This window comes from Trypanosoma conorhini (assembly GCF_003719485.1).
Source record: "Trypanosoma conorhini strain 025E chromosome Unknown Tco_14.4_contig_00441, whole genome shotgun sequence".
In the NCBI taxonomy this organism is placed as follows: domain Eukaryota; phylum Euglenozoa; class Kinetoplastea; order Trypanosomatida; family Trypanosomatidae; genus Trypanosoma; species Trypanosoma conorhini.
The window spans coordinates 1-16,071 of record NW_021704530.1 but is presented as its reverse complement, the minus strand read 5'-3'; the positions used below and the strand labels follow the sequence as shown (position 1 = coordinate 16,071).

General features: G+C 50.2%; 11 protein-coding genes and 1 pseudogene across 11 annotated transcripts, besides 9 other annotated features; all 12 read left to right on the top strand.

Annotated features, from left to right (window-relative positions):
- Nucleotide 1: 1 nt before the first annotated feature.
- Nucleotides 2-253, top strand: Tco025E_06505 (hypothetical protein; annotated as a pseudogene).
- A 301-nt stretch (nucleotides 254-554) lies between these two features.
- Nucleotides 555-1,661, top strand: Tco025E_06504 (putative RNA polymerase II; the record flags this gene model as incomplete). The annotated part of the gene is made up of 1 exon (XM_029373381.1): nucleotides 555-1,661. The coding sequence occupies one exon, from the start codon at nucleotides 555-557 to the stop codon at nucleotides 1,659-1,661; it is 1,107 nt and encodes a 368-aa protein (XP_029226510.1).
- A 111-nt stretch (nucleotides 1,662-1,772) lies between these two features.
- Nucleotides 1,773-1,805: a microsatellite.
- A 239-nt stretch (nucleotides 1,806-2,044) lies between these two features.
- Nucleotides 2,045-3,331, top strand: Tco025E_06503 (putative centromere/microtubule binding protein cbf5; the record flags this gene model as incomplete). The annotated part of the gene is made up of 1 exon (XM_029373380.1): nucleotides 2,045-3,331. The coding sequence occupies one exon, from the start codon at nucleotides 2,045-2,047 to the stop codon at nucleotides 3,329-3,331; it is 1,287 nt and encodes a 428-aa protein (XP_029226509.1).
- An 18-nt stretch (nucleotides 3,332-3,349) lies between these two features.
- Nucleotides 3,350-3,374: a microsatellite.
- A 306-nt stretch (nucleotides 3,375-3,680) lies between these two features.
- On the top strand, nucleotides 3,681-4,601 carry Tco025E_06502 (ATP synthase F1 subunit gamma protein; the record flags this gene model as incomplete). The annotated part of the gene is made up of 1 exon (XM_029373379.1): nucleotides 3,681-4,601. The coding sequence occupies one exon, from the start codon at nucleotides 3,681-3,683 to the stop codon at nucleotides 4,599-4,601; it is 921 nt and encodes a 306-aa protein (XP_029226508.1).
- Nucleotides 4,602-4,748: 147 nt separating this feature from the next.
- Nucleotides 4,749-4,775: a microsatellite.
- A 107-nt stretch (nucleotides 4,776-4,882) lies between these two features.
- Nucleotides 4,883-4,927: a sequence feature (A-rich).
- A 47-nt stretch (nucleotides 4,928-4,974) lies between these two features.
- On the top strand, nucleotides 4,975-5,727 carry Tco025E_06501 (40S ribosomal protein S6; the record flags this gene model as incomplete). The annotated part of the gene is made up of 1 exon (XM_029373378.1): nucleotides 4,975-5,727. The coding sequence occupies one exon, from the start codon at nucleotides 4,975-4,977 to the stop codon at nucleotides 5,725-5,727; it is 753 nt and encodes a 250-aa protein (XP_029226507.1).
- Nucleotides 5,728-5,977: 250 nt separating this feature from the next.
- Tco025E_06500 (vacuolar ATP synthase) lies at nucleotides 5,978-6,562 on the top strand (the record flags this gene model as incomplete). Its single annotated transcript, XM_029373377.1, has 1 exon — nucleotides 5,978-6,562. The coding sequence occupies one exon, from the start codon at nucleotides 5,978-5,980 to the stop codon at nucleotides 6,560-6,562; it is 585 nt and encodes a 194-aa protein (XP_029226506.1).
- Nucleotides 6,563-6,717: 155 nt separating this feature from the next.
- Nucleotides 6,718-6,757: a sequence feature (A-rich).
- Nucleotides 6,758-6,912: 155 nt separating this feature from the next.
- Tco025E_06499 (putative GPI transamidase component GAA1) lies at nucleotides 6,913-8,322 on the top strand (the record flags this gene model as incomplete). Its single annotated transcript, XM_029373376.1, has 1 exon — nucleotides 6,913-8,322. The coding sequence occupies one exon, from the start codon at nucleotides 6,913-6,915 to the stop codon at nucleotides 8,320-8,322; it is 1,410 nt and encodes a 469-aa protein (XP_029226505.1).
- Nucleotides 8,323-9,062: 740 nt separating this feature from the next.
- Nucleotides 9,063-9,800, top strand: Tco025E_06498 (proteasome alpha 5 subunit; the record flags this gene model as incomplete). Its single annotated transcript, XM_029373375.1, has 1 exon — nucleotides 9,063-9,800. The coding sequence occupies one exon, from the start codon at nucleotides 9,063-9,065 to the stop codon at nucleotides 9,798-9,800; it is 738 nt and encodes a 245-aa protein (XP_029226504.1).
- A 306-nt stretch (nucleotides 9,801-10,106) lies between these two features.
- Tco025E_06497 (peroxin 14) lies at nucleotides 10,107-11,390 on the top strand (the record flags this gene model as incomplete). The annotated part of the gene is made up of 1 exon (XM_029373374.1): nucleotides 10,107-11,390. One exon carries the CDS (start codon nucleotides 10,107-10,109, stop codon nucleotides 11,388-11,390), a length of 1,284 nt encoding a protein of 427 aa, XP_029226503.1.
- Nucleotides 11,391-11,719: 329 nt separating this feature from the next.
- Nucleotides 11,720-14,020, top strand: Tco025E_06496 (uncharacterized protein; the record flags this gene model as incomplete). Its single annotated transcript, XM_029373373.1, has 1 exon — nucleotides 11,720-14,020. The coding sequence occupies one exon, from the start codon at nucleotides 11,720-11,722 to the stop codon at nucleotides 14,018-14,020; it is 2,301 nt and encodes a 766-aa protein (XP_029226502.1).
- Nucleotides 14,021-14,038: 18 nt separating this feature from the next.
- Nucleotides 14,039-14,068: a sequence feature (A-rich).
- A 147-nt stretch (nucleotides 14,069-14,215) lies between these two features.
- Nucleotides 14,216-14,237: a microsatellite.
- Nucleotides 14,238-14,659: 422 nt separating this feature from the next.
- Tco025E_06495 (uncharacterized protein) lies at nucleotides 14,660-15,049 on the top strand (the record flags this gene model as incomplete). The annotated part of the gene is made up of 1 exon (XM_029373372.1): nucleotides 14,660-15,049. The coding sequence occupies one exon, from the start codon at nucleotides 14,660-14,662 to the stop codon at nucleotides 15,047-15,049; it is 390 nt and encodes a 129-aa protein (XP_029226501.1).
- Nucleotides 15,050-15,211: 162 nt separating this feature from the next.
- Nucleotides 15,212-15,252: a sequence feature (A-rich).
- Nucleotides 15,253-15,293: 41 nt separating this feature from the next.
- Nucleotides 15,294-15,695, top strand: Tco025E_06494 (60S ribosomal protein L32; the record flags this gene model as incomplete). The annotated part of the gene is made up of 1 exon (XM_029373371.1): nucleotides 15,294-15,695. One exon carries the CDS (start codon nucleotides 15,294-15,296, stop codon nucleotides 15,693-15,695), a length of 402 nt encoding a protein of 133 aa, XP_029226500.1.
- Nucleotides 15,696-15,839: 144 nt separating this feature from the next.
- Nucleotides 15,840-15,888: a sequence feature (A-rich).
- Nucleotides 15,889-16,071: the final 183 nt, after the last annotated feature.

Genomic DNA, 16,071 nt, shown 5'->3' with positions numbered 1-16,071 from the left:
ATGTCGTGAGCCGAGTGCTTCTAGCTCCTCCGCGGACGATGGTGACGGGCGCTTTGACCGCACACGCGTAGAAGCTGCAGTTAGGGACAACCCCCACAAAGGCTATTCAGTGTGCCAAGCAGCTTGCGAAGAAGGTGCAACAACGGCGAGGTGGTTGGCGGGGGCGCCAGAAAACGCGCAAGGATGGCCGAGGAAGCTCTGCTTTCCAGCGATACCGTGGGTGACAATGTCGAGGAGTTTTTGGATTCGCTGTAATATTACTATTGTTTTTGCTTTTCCCGCTTGCCAGTGATCTGTGTCTTGTAGCATGCCCAAAGGGGGGATGCCGTCCAAACTAACTTTGCACTCTACTTGTCTCTCTGTGTGTGTTTTTTTTGCTCTTGCGTTTCTTGGTGCATTATTTTCCCCTCGGGCGTTATCAAGCACCTCTGTCGGGGTTGAGCTTGTCGGGGGAAAGTGAAGGAACAACGCTAAATGCGTTGAGCCAGTAGCGATATCTGTAGAAAGTTTTTGTGTTTTTTATTTAGTCCTTTCCTGTTTGTTCTTGCCGGAGTATGGCTTTGAGTTTGCGGCTCAGTTCGTTGTTGTTATCGTGCAAGGGTCGTGCTCGATTTGTTGAGAATGGGAGATTGTTGCAAGGGCTTTTAGATGGATTCTCAGTTGAGGGTGTTCTTGGTATTCACTCTGTCCGTGCATTACCTTGCGTTATGATTTATGGGTCTTTAGTGGCTGGGACTGCCTTTCAGGATGGAGATGCTGATTATACGGTTGTCTTTTCCTCTCCCGCTTCCCATGAGGAGTTGTCCAGGCTTGAAAAGCTTAAATTGGCGTCTTCGAGCTTTCTTGAAGTTTCACGTGAGCATCAGCAGCAGGTTTTATCTTCAATTCTCAAGCATATTAAACTTCAGGGCTCCTGTGCGTTCTTGGAACATGAACGTATTTTTACCGCACGTGTTCCCATTGTTCGTCTAAAGCGAATGGGAATCACTGGGGGCGATACTAATTGTTTTGACCTTTCTTTGTCTTTAGATGGACTTCGAAATTCCTTGCTGATTAGGCTGTACATGGAGTCTGATCCGCGCCTTCGCGCTGGGGCGCTCTGTGCGAAACGATGGGGTCGCTCGCAGAGAATTTTAGATGCTCGACATGGGTGGATTTCTCCTTACGCGTTGACTGTTATGTACATATTTTACATGCAGACAACAGGACGAAGTAATTGTGTTATCAACGAAGCCCAAGTCGATAAAATACTCGAGGTTGTAGCAGCACACCATTCGGATGACTACTGCATCAATTGCTCGCAGTTTTATGAGGCCATTCCTTGTGTGGACGTGAATGTGTCTGAAGTTTTGTCGGATTTACAGGGCTTTTTTCGCTTCTTTAGTGATTCTAGAGAGTTTGACTTTGATGTGGATGTTGTTGATATTCGCACAATGGAGAAATGTCATTCGAAGGAGCGATGGCTTGAAGAGATGAGGGGGTTTGGCGAAGGAGAGCGATGGGGGCTTTTGGGGTATGAGGTGCTTATGCTGCGTGACCCCTACGAGCCACACAATTTGGGGCGAAGTGTGGATTTTTTCCGTGCCGAATTTATTCGTGAGACCTTTCGATTGGCCGCAGACAAGAGTGCGGAGGGTATTCTGGACCTCTTAATGGGGTGACTGTTCTTTTGTTCCTCCGTCTGGAGATCGCATTACACAGTCTTGACTCACACGCGTCCTCGACACGGCTGTCACAAACAAAAAGGCAAGGGCTGGAAGGGAACGGGAGAGATAAAAACATATACATGTAAATAAATAAATAAACGCATATATTTATATTTGTACGTATCATGTGGTGAAGTTAAATTTCTGTATATGTCGTCTCAAAGACGTTTTCTCCTGAAACTTTAAAGCCTGTTTGTTTTATTCCTTTGTCGTATGCCGCCCCGCTTTATAGCGGCGAGGTTTCTTCAGTTGCACCCATCATCATCGTCTTCTTTTTTTTCTCGTTTTGTTTTATAAGGTAGAAAAGGAAGGAAAGTTTTTCACGAGGGCTACCCCCCATGAGCAGTAAAAAGATTGGTGAGATTCAGAGAAACGAGGAGTTTCGAATTCCTCTGGAGGGCCAGGGTTCCGAAGGCACGCTGCCACCGGAACGGTGGCCTCTCTTGTTAAAGAATTACGATCAAATGAATGTGCGATCCTCACATTTCTCAGTTCTGGAGTGCGGTTGGTCACCGCTGCGGCGCCCGTTGAAGGAGTACGTGAAGTATGGGATGATTAACCTTGATAAGCCGTCAAATCCTAGCTCACACGAAGTTGTGTCGTGGATCAAGCGCATTTTGAAATGCGACAAAACTGGACATGCAGGAACCCTGGATCCAAAGGTAACAGGGGCTCTTATCATTTGCATTGATCGTGCGACTCGCCTGGTGAAGTCCCAACAAAATGCTGGAAAAACCTATGTTGGGGTTTTGCGTCTTCATGATACGGTGAGTCAGAAAAGGGTTCTTGCGGCCCTTCAACGTCTGACGGGGCCCTGTTTTCAACGACCGCCTCTGATCGCCGCGGTTAAGCGCCAGCTCCGTGTTCGTAATATATACTCTAACCAGCTAGTGGAGTATGATAAACATCGTCACTTGGCCGTGTTTGAAACACATTGCGAGGCTGGTACCTACATTCGAACACTTTGTGTCCACCTTGGACTGATTCTCGGAGTGGGTGGGCATATGGAGGAACTTCGTCGTATTCGAACGGGGGTGATAAGTGAAGATGATCACGTCTCCACAATGCACGACGTTCTGGACGCGCAATGGCTTTATGAAAACGAGAAGGACGAGACATATCTGCGCCGTGTCATTCTTCCTTGTGAGTATCTTCTCACGAACTACAAACGTGTGGTGGTGAAGGATTCTGCCGTGAATGCCGTATGCTATGGGGCGAAGCTCATGATTCCCGGGTTGTCCCGCTTTGATAATGGAATCGAAAGAGACGATGTTATTGTGTTGATCACAACCAAAGGTGAGGCCATTGCACTCGCGTATGCTGAGATGTCAACCTCGCAGCTGGCGTCCGTGGACCATGGCATCGTCGCCCGAAGCAAGCGTGTCATCATGGACCGCGACACGTACCCACGACGGTGGGGTCTTGGGCCTGTTGCCGTTAAAAAGCGTTCCATGATGAAGGATGGTCTGCTGGATAAGTACGGTCGCCCGCAAGCGAATACCCCCTCAGATTGGTACTACGTAGACTACGGTGGGGTGAAGAGCAATGCCGAGGGTGTTCAGTACGGTGAGGCCCCAAGAAAATCCACAAAACGCCCTAGAAGCGCTGAGGAAGAATCTGAGTAAAATTTAAATACACTAAGGATTACTTTATTATTATTACTATTATAAAGCTCTCATTTGTTAAAGCTTGAAGGAGGAACACGAGGAAGAAGGAGGGAAAAGGGTCGACTTTTTTTTTGTCTCTCGCTGTATACATGCGTAGACGTATATATACGAATCTGTATGAATTTCTCTTTATTCGTTTTACTGCTGGCCTTTTTTGCTTTCTTTTTGATGCTCTGTTTTGCGTCTGTGGGTTGAAACGGATTTGCTGCTGGCCCTCGGTCTTCTCTCCTACTCTCATTCTCTCGGTGAAGGAACAGCAGAGGTAACAAGGGGGGAAGAGAGAGGAAGAAAAAAAAAAAAAGAAACAATGTCGGGAAAGCTCCGCCTTTACAAGGATAAACTCGAGGGGTACAATCGTTTTTATTCGATTGTGAAAACGATTAAAATGGTTACCCTCGCCAAATATCGGACTTCTCAAACTCGTGTTAAAACCCGGGACTTTACACTTCGCTATACCGAAAAGGCGTTCAGTAAGCCTGATGCCAGCGAGAGAGAGGCTGTAGCTTCCGCGAAGAAGTCCCTCCTTTACATTCCGATTACCACGAACCGAGGCTCCTGTGGAGCTTTGAACAGCAATACTGTTCGCTGTATTGACCTTGTTGTGTCAAAGAAGATGCAGCTAATGCCCATTGGTAAGCGGGGAATTGATTCCTTCTCGAAACTTTACCCTACAGAGTTTAAATATGGCATTATTAATGATATGAAGGAGCCAATGCATTTTGCATATGCGACATTTATTTTGGAAAATGCCCTCAAAGTTTCCCCAGAAGCGGACCGTTACCAGGTTATTTTTCATCGCTTTGTCTCTGCAGGTGTTCAGAAACATGCCGTGTATAATATTCCTTCTTATGAGAACTGGAAGGAAGACATTTCTGACGCCGCTAGTACTGACAATCAGAAGAGCCGTTACCTTTTTGCCAATGCCCTGCAGAATGAGGAGGAACAGTTTATCCGCGATTTCTACGATTTTCACGCGACGCTGGCAATTCTTAACGCTGTTGCAGAAAACGAGCTTTCCGAGCAGGCTGCACGGCTGGTGGCAGTTGAAGGTCAGTTGACAAACATCAGCACCTTGAAGCAAAGAACAAGCTCCTTGTACAACAAGACCCGACAAACTGGTATCACTGCGGCCCTGATTGAGATTCTTTCGGCCATGAGCTCTTTGGAGGGGAACACCACAAAGGGTGTTCGGCGCACCAACTTCTGGGAAGGGTCGAAAATGAGGTAAGATGGTAATGAAGAGATATTTCAGTAGGCATGGGTGAATTTAGTGGAAGTGAGACTTAGGTAGGTAGCACGGGAGCGCAGCGCTGGAACGTGGTGCTGCAGCGTTCCTCTTTTTATGGCTTCGGCATGTTTCTGTGTGACGTTTTGGTATATATATATATATATATATATATATTTCTTTTTGTGTCTTGAGCACTTGTTAATGCGTTGGCTTGCTATATTGTTTGTTTGTTTTTTTTCTTTTGCTGCTTGTGCTTCTTACCGCGTGTTGCATGACCGCTGCTTCCTTTTTTGTTTTCCTTCTTTCTTTTCTCTCCTCCCTGCTTTTGCTGACCCTCCGCTTCTTCTGCCCCGCCCCCAGAAGAGTGTCCCAAATGAAGCTTAACATCGCCTACCCGCGGAATGGCACTGTAAAGCAGTTTGAGGTGACCGATGAGGTTCTCCGCCGCATTAACCTGAACGATTACCGCCTGGGCAACGAGGTTAACGGTGAAATCTTCGGCGACGAGTTCAAGGGCTACACATTTAAGCTCCGCGGTGGGTCGGATAAAGATGGGTTTCCCATGGTGCAGGGTGTGATGGCTTCCAGCCGTGTTTCCCTTCTTGTTAAACGCGGCGCCGTCGGCTTCAACACCTTCCGCGGGTACCAAGGTGAACGCCGTCGCAAGTCTCTCCGCGGGTGCGTGTTGGCGAACGATATTGCCGTTCTCAACGTCACCGTGGAGAAGACTGGTGCGCAGCCGATTGAAGGCGTGACGGACACGTCTCTTCCGCGTCGTCTGGGGCCTAAGCGTGCGAACAATATTCGTAAGCTCTTTGGCCTCGCCCGCGATGACGATGTCCGCAAGTACGTTGTTCGCCGCAAGGTGTCAAAGGAGGGTAAGAAGGACCGGTTTAAGGCACCAAAGATTCAGCGTCTCATCACGTCCACGATTAGAGCCCGCCGCGCCAAGAAGGCCAAGATGGCAGTGGAGAAGGTGCGTCAGTCGGCACAGCAGCGTCGGGAGTATTTGCGACTGATTGGTGTCCGTCGCCGTGCGGCACGTCAGCGCAAGACTGCTCGTCTGCATGTGCAGAAGGTTGCCGCGCACAAGGCGGAGGTCGCTGTCTTCAAGGCGAAAAAGTAAGGCTTTTTTTTGGGGGGCACTTTGTGTTTCTTTTTTCATTTTATGTTTAATCTTTCTTTTCTTACCACCCACTGTATATGCATGTTTCTGTCGGTGCGGCTTCGATGTACGCCTTTTATTTGCCTTTTCCCCATACTATTACCAACAGTTACTTCTCTTTACCTCCTTTTTTTTTTTTACTTTGTGTGCGTGTGTGTGTTATTTTTGTTGCTATAGTCAGTCCGTTTACTCCGAAAAGATTACAGGGAAAATGAATTTACAGAACACTGCTGTGTTGGCCGGCACTACGGCTGCTGTTGTCGCCACTGGGGCTGCCGCCGCTGGGGTTATTTCTTGTGCTGAGGTGTACCCCCAATCAGCCGCGTTTTTTGGTTCGATGGGTTGTGCCTCCGCATTGATCTTCGCGAACCTGGGCTCGGCCTACGGCACAGCGAAGTCCGGTGTCGGCGTGGCCCACCTTGGTATCCTTCATGCTGAGCGGATCATGCGTGGTATTGTGCCCGTTGTCATGGCAGGTATTCTCGGTATCTACGGCCTGATTGTCTCCGTGATCATTAACAACAATATAAAGACAGAGACGCAGTCATACTCTGCGTTCTCCGGCTACCTTCACTTTGGTGCTGGACTGGCCGCGGGTTTGTCCTCACTAGCTGCAGGCCTTTCCATTGGTATCGCCGGTGACGCGGCAGTTCGTGCGTACGGTAAGCAAGAAAAGATCTTCGTGGCCATGATTCTCATGCTCATTTTCGCCGAGGCACTGGGGCTGTACGGACTCATTATCGCGCTTCTCATGAACAATACAGCCAACAAGGTGAATTACGGCACTTGCCAGTAAGAGGTGTTTAAAGCGTAGCAATAATTCCAGGGATTGGTAGAGGAACACAAACAAGCAAAAAAAACGGAAAACGAAGAAAAACGAGCAAAAAAGAAACGAATGATGAATATCGACGATGCTACTTTTGCCTTGTTGGTATTTTTCCCGTAATTTCCTTTTTTTTTTGTATTTGTTTGTTTGTGTGTGTGTGGTTGTCAGCCTCTTTGATTGTGTTAGTAGATTATTTCTTTTTATTACGTATCATAGTTGACCGTTGCTTTATATCTATTTTGCGTTCCCGTTGCTGCCCCCGCCGCTGCTGCTGTGGGTTTTTTTTTTCAAATTCCCCCCTCTTCTAGTTGCTGCCAAGAATGTTCCGGGACCGTGTTGGGCGTGGAATTAAGAATCACGCCGCCAATGCTGCGCCCTTTCTGCTGCTTGCGGGGTTACTTCTCATTGCCGCCCTTCCAGCCTTAAAACCGAGGCAGAACTTCATTGACGAAAGCGCCGTCAACGTTGGGAGAATTCCCGTCTTGATTACAAGCTCCGACGTGGCGCATCGCGACGCCACGATTCATCAGTATCACCGCATTGTTCACGGCCGTCGTTCTGTGGGGTCGGAGACTATTGCCGTTTACGTCAATGCTGCGGAGAAGTCGTCAGTGATACTGGTAAACTTTCTGATCCGCGCTCTACAGCGGAAAGAGAATATGGCCTGTGATACACACGTTTATTTTGTTAATGAAAGTGCGTCACGTTGGCCTATCCCTGACTCCTTTGTTCGTGCAGCTTTGTTTATCAATGTCTCCTCCTTAAATACGCATAACTTGTGCTTTGGTGTGTATGGCAGGAATGGAATGCAACCCAATCAGGACCTCTTGAACTTGGCGGTCTCAATAGCCCAAGACTGGCTTTTTCATGTGGATGTTCTCTGTCAGAACCCGTACATTGCGTATTCCGCGACGCGTTCAAAGTATGAACATTATTTTGACGCACTACAAACAGCTTTGGTCGCTCCCCAGCGACCTCAACCATGGTATTCGTTTAGGTCACACGGAATCAGTTTGTTGGCTATTGGAACGGACGAATCTAACGGGTTATATGACGCCTCAGTGGCATACCGCGTTGCTGCGCTACATGAGCAACTCATTGGGACCCTGAGCTATCTGGATGAGCGCTTCCATCACTCTACGTCTGTGTGGGTGCCCCTGAGTGTTACGGAGTATGTGGAGTATGATATTGCACAATTTGGTATTATTTTACTCGTGGCATCACTGCTCTCAGTGGGGTATTCCATTTATGAGGTGGAAGGTCTTTCTTTCTCTCCAGGTGTTATGTTGATTTTGGTGGCACCTTTCCTTGATTCAGTTGCAGCCAGGTGGTTTGGAGTTGGGGGAATGTGCTTGTGTAGCGGGTTGCTGATGATTGCATGGAGCGCGTGTGCGTGGGACTTGTCGTGGTTGACGGTAAACGCCGTCATGTTGTGTCTGCTCATAATTCTTCAGCCTGCGGCGGGTCTTTTTGTCGGTTCCGGAGTCGCTGTACAGCTTGCTTTTCTCCACGTAAAATGTCGGAAGCTCCTTACTTTATTGCTAGGTGCGCTTTCATCATGGGCCGTATTCTACCTCTTTGTGGGGATGCTGAACATCCAGTATGACGACAAGGGTACAATAGGGGGCATTTATATCTCCTTTTTCGTTTACCCGAACGCACTATGGGTCTCTAGCCGCTTGATTAGATTCGTTTTGCCACTATTGCGGTCTCAATCGATGTCGGCATAGAGTGTGTAATCTTCTTGCCTTTTTTTTTTTACTTCACTCCCCCTTTATTTATATGTATCTATCTCGGTGTCTATATGCACTTCTGCTCCGTGTGGCAGTTACTTTGTTTGCCAAGTTACTGACCGCATGTATCCTTGCATATAAATAAATAAATGCATGATTAAGTATCATCTTTTTCTCTCTCCACGTGACTGTTGTTGGTTAGCCGCTTGCAAGTGATCATGGCAAAGCGCACCGTTAAGATGGGCGTCATGGGACGCTATGGCGCTCGCTATGGTGCCAACCCCCGTAAGCGCGCCAAGAAGCTTGAGGTGTCGCAGCACGCGAAGCACTTCTGCTCCTTCTGCGGCAAGTTCGCCTTCCGCCGTAAGGCTGTGGGCATTTGGCGCTGCGACGGCTGCAGCAAGACGATGGCGGGTGGCGCCTACACGCTGAGCACCCCGAACAACAGCACTGTCCGTTCCACGGTTCGTCGCCTTCGTGAGCTCAAGTAGGGCAAATAGTTTTATTTACTATTGTTTTTTTTTTCCTTTGTTTCTTTGTCACGTTTGCTGCTACTCTCACACAACAGCGCAATCGAGGTGAGGAAACAGGGGCGTGAGACATGTGCAACTTTCCCGCAAGGGAATAAGACTTTGTGATACGTCTTGAATGCATTATCAACTCCTGTCTGCGGTGTCGTGTTTTTCCATATTCTGTGTTTCTGTCCTCTTGTTTCTTCGAAGCAAGAAAGACTACCAATGTTTTCTTCCAAAACTGAGTACGACAGGGGTGTGAACACCTTCAGCCCCGAGGGACGAATCTTCCAGATTGAGTATGCGATCGAGGCCATCAAGTTGGGAAGCACAAGTCTCGGCATCCAAACCCCCGATGCGGTCGTCATTGCGGCGGAAAAGCGGGTGCCCTCCGTGTTGGTTGATCCCTCCAGTATGAACAAGATTTTAGAGATCGACTACCACATGGGTACGGTACTGAGCGGCATGGTGGCTGATGCACGAATTCTTGTCGAGCATGCCCGTGTGGAGGCGCAGAATCACCGTTTCACCTATGACGAGCCAATGCGCGTTGAATCGTGCGCGTTGGCGACATGCGATTTATCGATTCGGTTTGGTGAAGGTGGGGGAGGCAAAAAGTTGATGTCCAGGCCGTTTGGCGTTTCCCTTCTCATTGCTGGTGTCGATGAAAACGGTCCCCAGCTCTGGCAAACGGACCCTAGTGGCACCTACACCCGTTATGACGCGCAAGCAATTGGTGCTGGCGCTGAAGCTGCTCAGACTGTTTTTAATGAACGCTATCACCGCAATATGACTGTCGAGGAGGCCGAAAACCTTGCCGTGCAAATCTTGAAACAGGTGATGGAGGAGGAACTGACCAAAAACAACATTGAGATCGCCATTGTCCCCGTCTCCACTGGAAAGCTGGACATTTACGATCAGACGCGAATTCAAGAAATCATTGACCGTCTGAAGGACGAGTAAATGTGGCGCACGCTCTTCATTTGTCCCGTCCTTCCTTTGTTTATGTTTCCGCGGTTCTTTAAGTTTACTACACGACACCCCTATAGGAAATGAGATAAGCGTTTTTTTTGTTGTTGTTGAGCTCTATGTTCATTTTTTCCCCCTTTAAATTGTTCTGCTTGTCCTTTGCGTGTGCCGTCGTCGTGCTCAATATATTCTTGTTGTTGCTCTGGCCACATATCCGGCCAGTTAAAGTACAATTACTCTGCTTCCACTAACTTTGCTTTCTACGTGCTTTGGGCAAAGAAGCTCTCAAACTCGTTGACGATGAATACACTAACGGCGGATGCAGCAGAAGCCAATGAAACCCAGCAGCGGATGGATTCTGGGGAGTCAGAGAAAAGTAAGCGCGTCTCAAGCGCGGTGCAGTTTCTGCACGACCCTCGTGTGAAGTTCACTCCAGCGGCAAATAAGATAAGGTTCCTAATGACCAAGGGCCTCACGGCAGAGGAGATGTACGAGGCCTTTGAGAAGGCAGGGCAAACAACCTCATTAGATGAAATCAAAAATGCAATGAATGCTCCATCGGTTGTGGGGTCTAGATCGGGGGTTGTAAACGTAGCTGCGGCGCCAGGGAATAATGGGGTGGGCAGGGCGGGGTATCTTCCGCGCCAGGATCCTTTGCCAACGTACGGTGGGCCGCTTTACGCGCCGCAGCCACCACCTTTGCCGCCCATGCCTCAAGAGACAAAGGAACTCGACTGGAGGGATGTTGTTATTGGCGTGGGCGCCGCATTACTAACTGGCTTTGGCGCCGTTAAGGCATTTCAAGCCTACTCCCCGTATGAAATTCGACGCAAAGATGAGAACGCCATTCTGGGAGCGCGAGGCGAAGTTCGGCGACGGGGCAGAAGGCACGAAGAAGATGTCCCGTCCGAGCGGAAGGCAGGGGACCGTGTGCCGCCTTCCCACAGCCTGCCACACAACCCGCCTGCAACGCTCCCGCCGCTGCCCGCCGCAGCGACAGCAGAGGCAGTGGTGGCAAATACTGCTGCTGGTATTACTGAATTGGAGGTCCAGGAACTGCGGATGGAATTGAAAGAAACCCAAGAGGCCCTGGAAAAGGAAAAGAAGAGCAAAGCAGAGCTTTCACTTAACAACAGCAAGCTACGAGCGCAGTTCACCGCCACTACGAGAAAAAATGAGAAACTGGAACTCCGAGTCAAAACTCTGCAAGAAGAACTTGACAAGGCAAAAGGCGTGCCAAACAGCCAGACCGAACTGTGCGAGACTGTCACCGGAGCCGCGGCTGCCGTGACAGACCCTCAGCAGGATGTCGAGTTGCAGCCGAATGGCCCACGTGTTTCGTCGCCTTCGGATCCAACGGACGCCCTGGACCACGTCCTGCCTGAGCCGAAGGAAACACCTCTGCCGACAGCCGCGGAAGTCCAAGTGGCAGAACCTCAGCAGGATGTCGAGTTGCAGCCGAATGACCCACGTGTTTCGTCGCCTGCGGATCCAACGGACGCCCTGGACCACGTCCTGCCTGAGCCGAAGGAAACACCTCTGACGACAGCCGCGGAAGGTGTTCAGGGAGTATCAACTTTCTGATGGAGAAGTCCATAAGAGTAGAAGGGATAGGAAACATCAAAAAATTGTCTTAATGGCTGTGTCTGCCGCTTTGGTGTGTGCGTCTGTCTATGCGTGCGTATGTGAGACGGGTTTGTTGCTAAGAAAGAAGAACCGCATATAAATAGCTGTAGCTCCGCAACCTTCAATTCGACCTGTTTTGTCTGATCTCTTTTTATTTTCGTCTTGAGTTGCTTGCTTACCTTTTTTTTTTACCATGTGAGCTGCTTTATTGAATTTTTCCGGATGTCCTTTTCTTTTTTTTTTGCCTTGTTTAGAAACATTTGTGGGCGCTTCTGTGTGTATGCCGAATGTCGGGCCAGCAAAAATATACAGGCGTTGTTCCTTTGGACCTCAAGTCAGTTCCGGCGGCGAACGCCAGAAATGACCTCGACGCGGAGTGCCGGGGTGCGAGGGGGCGGTTGCCAGCGGTGGCCACAAATAAATTTTTTGCCATCGAAACGTCCTCGGAAGGAAGTGGTTCCAGTCACGTGGCCCTCGAAGGGCATCATGAGCGCTGCCTTGCAGGGGGAGGGGCCTGTCACAGTGACGATGTGTCACTTTCTCTTTTAAAGGAGCTCGCTTTCACGTCGTCATCTGAGTCGTCCGAGGGTGTTCCGGTTTCTCCTACACGCGCGGATGATGTGCCGTTAGATAACATGGATGATGCAGTGGAGCGGGAGAAGCGGGGACTACCGGTTTGCGATCAAAATCATGGCCCTTTTTTAGATTCTGGTCTCAAGGAAGAGGAGTCTCCTGATAGGCATTTGCCTCAGGCTCCTCTCGCTGTTCCGCTGGAGAGCACATCCGTGGACTGTGGCGAAAAACGTAAGCTCGTAGAAGCCAGCGAGACTTTGTTTTTCCCGACACAGCATGTTCCAGCTGGGGGCCCTATGCAATGTTCTCGGTGCCTGCCCCAGGGGCGCAAAGATTGTTTGGTAGAACTTTATTATAGAGGGGTTACGACACGAAGGAGATTAGAAGAAAAGTGGGCCACCATACGCGCTGCCAGGGAAAATGCGTTTAAGGCGTATTCATTTCAACCAAAAATCACAAACAAGGCCAAGGCAATTCCGCGCCGTGGGAAAATCCCTGGGTGCTACGAGCATGATAAGCATCTTCGTCAACGGCTTATTCTCGAGGCATGGAAGTCGGAATCTGATGGGCAGTGCCAGCCCACCCCCACGATTTCCAAGGGATCCGAGCGCATAGTGCGTCGAGTGAGAGGCAATAGCGCGCCCGTGATTCCTGTGGAGGAGCGACTACACTTGGACTCGGATCGACGCCGGTGTCGAATGGAAGAAGAAGCAGTGAAGCAGCAGATTTATTGGGTTAAACGTACTCCAGGTGATATTAAGGCCCACATTGATCGTCTGTACATGTGCGAGGTAAACCGTCAGTTTGCGCTGCAGAAGTTGCGGGAGGAGGTGGATGCGGGTCGTCGTCAAGCACCACTGCATGTGAGTGGCGCGGACGTCGTTAGGCGTCTTGCGAGGCCGTTGGAAAGGACACGGCGTGGGCGTTGCATGGATGAGGAAAAGCAGCCCTTTGCGCCTCAGCTTTTTTCCGGTACGGATGAGTTACGTCGCCGCGCAAGAAGGAGGCGAGTCGACGCGTGGTACCTCTTTTTCACGCAGAGGCGTCACGAAGGTGCCTTTCCACCGAACGCGATTGCTGAAAAAATACGGGAGGCACTTGAGCATGCAGATTTGTCGGGAAATTTTTCACGAGCTGCCTTTGGCTCCGCCCTCGATGAGTATGAAAAAAGGCATGGGACGCAGTCGTGGCACTCAACGCCGCCGCCCGCTGCGCCCGCCTTGAACGAGGAATTAACGTTTGCGCCAAAGGTCAACCCTCGCAGGAGCTCGCAGGAGTCTGCACAGGCGGCACACGAGCGGTTGTTTTCCGCGGTGAGAAAACAACAACTGACAATACAAGCAGAGGAAGCGCGAGTGCGGCTGGAGGCTGCCTTGGATGAGGAGAGACGAAAACAAAAACAGCAGCGACAGCAGCGACAGGCAAGGGCTTTGTCTAACAAGAAGATGAAGTTGTTAGAAAGCCCGAGCAGTGCCGAAGAGGAAGGAAGACGTCCTCCACTCTCGTTACTGCCGAGTGAAACCCCACAGAGCATTGCAGATGATGCCTGCGTGTGTGAGAGCTTCATAGTGTCGCCTACATCTGATACCTCAGCTTCATTAGATTCTATGCCTGTTCTAGTTGAGCTGCCAACGATGTCTGCCTTTTCGCACGTCTTGGTTGCAGCACAGCAGTTGCAGAGTTTACTCGATGCAGCCGAGGGTAGAGAAGAAAAAGAAGGCGTGTCGTCAGTTTCTCCTCGACAAGAGGCGGCGCCTTTTGCGGAGCATACCAGGCCGGTTGTTATTGCTGACACGCCTCAGGTGGCAAACACCAGGCCTGAGCCCTCAGTTTCGAGAGGGTGTGGGAGCCAACGCAGCGCAGTCAAGAATATGCGCGTGTCCACGGACCTCCTGCTGGAGTGTGCGCTAAGCCGCCTCACCTGGTCCGCGGACGTAGCCACGCGGCGGCGCGAGTGGAGCGAAGGTCGACGTCGTCTGCAGGGGGTGGGAAAAATGCTTTATCAGAAGATGTAGCTTCCATCTTCGTTCACCTTTGTTTTTATTTTTCCTTTTTTTTTTCTTCCTTTGCGTCATCACGGGACTGTTGCGGGGTGTCCCGGAACTCTGACGGGGTGGACTGGCGGTGTTCGTTTGACGGCGCTCATGCTGGTGGTGGGCTTCAGTTCCGGAATGAGGCGGCGGAGTTGTATACATTGCAATGATCGATGATTATTTATTTATTTATTTTTTTCCCCAAGCCCAAGTGAGCGACTTTGCGTTGATTAGGGAAAAATAGAGAGCCGGAAGGAGGAAGAAGGCAGAAGAGAAAAAAAAAATATGGTTACCGTGGCAGAAATGGAGGCGCGGATTCGCTCGAATTTAGAGGCCACCTCGTGTGTGGTGACCGCCATAAGCGAAGAGGACCGCAAGTACAGTGTGACAATCGTGTCTCACAGGTTCAAGGACGTTCCACTTCTCAGGCGACACAGAATGGTAAATGAGCTGTTTAAAGAGGAACTCCTTTCAGGGGATATTCACGCGCTTACAATCGTTGCAAACCCCCCTCAGTGATGATTGTGTTGTGCTCATTTGACGCCATATTGAAGAGACTGCGGCTCCCCGCCTCTCTCCTTCTTCCTTTCATTTGCTTCCAGGTTTCCGAGTCCGCTAGAGATGGAGTGTCGCCTCTGCTGTTGTGCGGGTGAAGTTGGGGAGGTGGGCAGGTTTAAGGCCTGCGGCCGCTGTGCCGTAAAGGTGGTTCCCTTCTGTGAGGAGGTGGTGCGTCAGGTTGGTGGTGTCTTGGCGGGCCGGAGTTGGAGCGTAGAGGTTGTCACGGACGAGAAGGACTGGATTGCGGCTTTGGCTTCGGCTGTGAGGAAAGACGAGTTATCTGACGAGGGTAGACGCGCCATAATGTTCGCCCTGCGCTGCCGAAAGGGCGATATCACCACTTTTACATTCATGGATCGAATGTCTGTACTTGCCGCTGCTAGTGCAGCCATCTCTCGTCTCCTGACGTCGCCTAAAAGGGCCAAGTCTTTGCCTGTGAAAAGGAGCCAATAACGTGCATGAATCCCTTGTCTGCACGTGGTTAGGTGTTTGCCTGGCAGTGTGTGGTGGGACTCGGTTTGTGGCGCAGTGGTGCTTTCTACTGCCAAGTGGGAATTTGTGCTTCCCAATTAAATCTGAAATGACATTGCTTCGGGCAGGTTCCTTATCTTCGCATTTCCTTTTCCCCTTTTGCGTTATTTTTGCCTTTTGCCTTTGCTGTCTGTCTGTGCGTCCTTGTCCAGTAGAAGGACTCAGGATGGTGAAGCCGATCGTCCCGAAGAGCGTCGTGAAGAAGCGCACGAAGAAGTTCACGCGCCACAAGTGCGAGGCCTTCCCGCAGCTGAGCAGCAGCTGGCGCAAGCCCCGGGGCGAGGACTCGCCGGTCCGCCGCCGCTACAAGGGACAGAAGGCCATGCCCAACAAGGGGTACGGTAGCGACCGCAAAACGAAGTACATCACGCCGTCGGGATTCAAGAACTTCCCCATTAACAACGTGAGGGACCTCTACATGCTGCTCATGCAGAACCGCAAGTACGCGGGCGTCATCTCCCACACCGTGGGCGCCAAGTCGCGCAAGGCCATTGTGCGCAAGGCCCACGAGCTCGATGTGCGTCTCATCAACGGGAACGCCAAGCTCCGCCGCGTTGAGAACCACTGAGTTTCTTCAACTGAATGATTTGCTTATTTCTTTATGAATATGTTTCCTACACACCCGTTGCTTGGAAGCACACATCCACAAATATGGGCCATTTCCTTTGTTACACCTGATTTTTTCCCTGATGCGACCTCCGCAGGGAGTATATTTCCTTTTTTTTTTAATTCCCTTTGCTGTTTTTTTTTCTGCTTTCTGTGTGAGACAATTTTTGTGAAAGAATTGAGGCAGTCGAAGATGCCCTTTGCTGACCATAAGAAGTATAAGATCCAGCGGGAGGAAATGCCCGCCGTTCCTCACTTTTCCGACTTCAATGACCCACGCTTCTGCTTTACGGGCAACAAGCAGAAGAATGGCATTCTTGCATACTATCAGTGGCTCC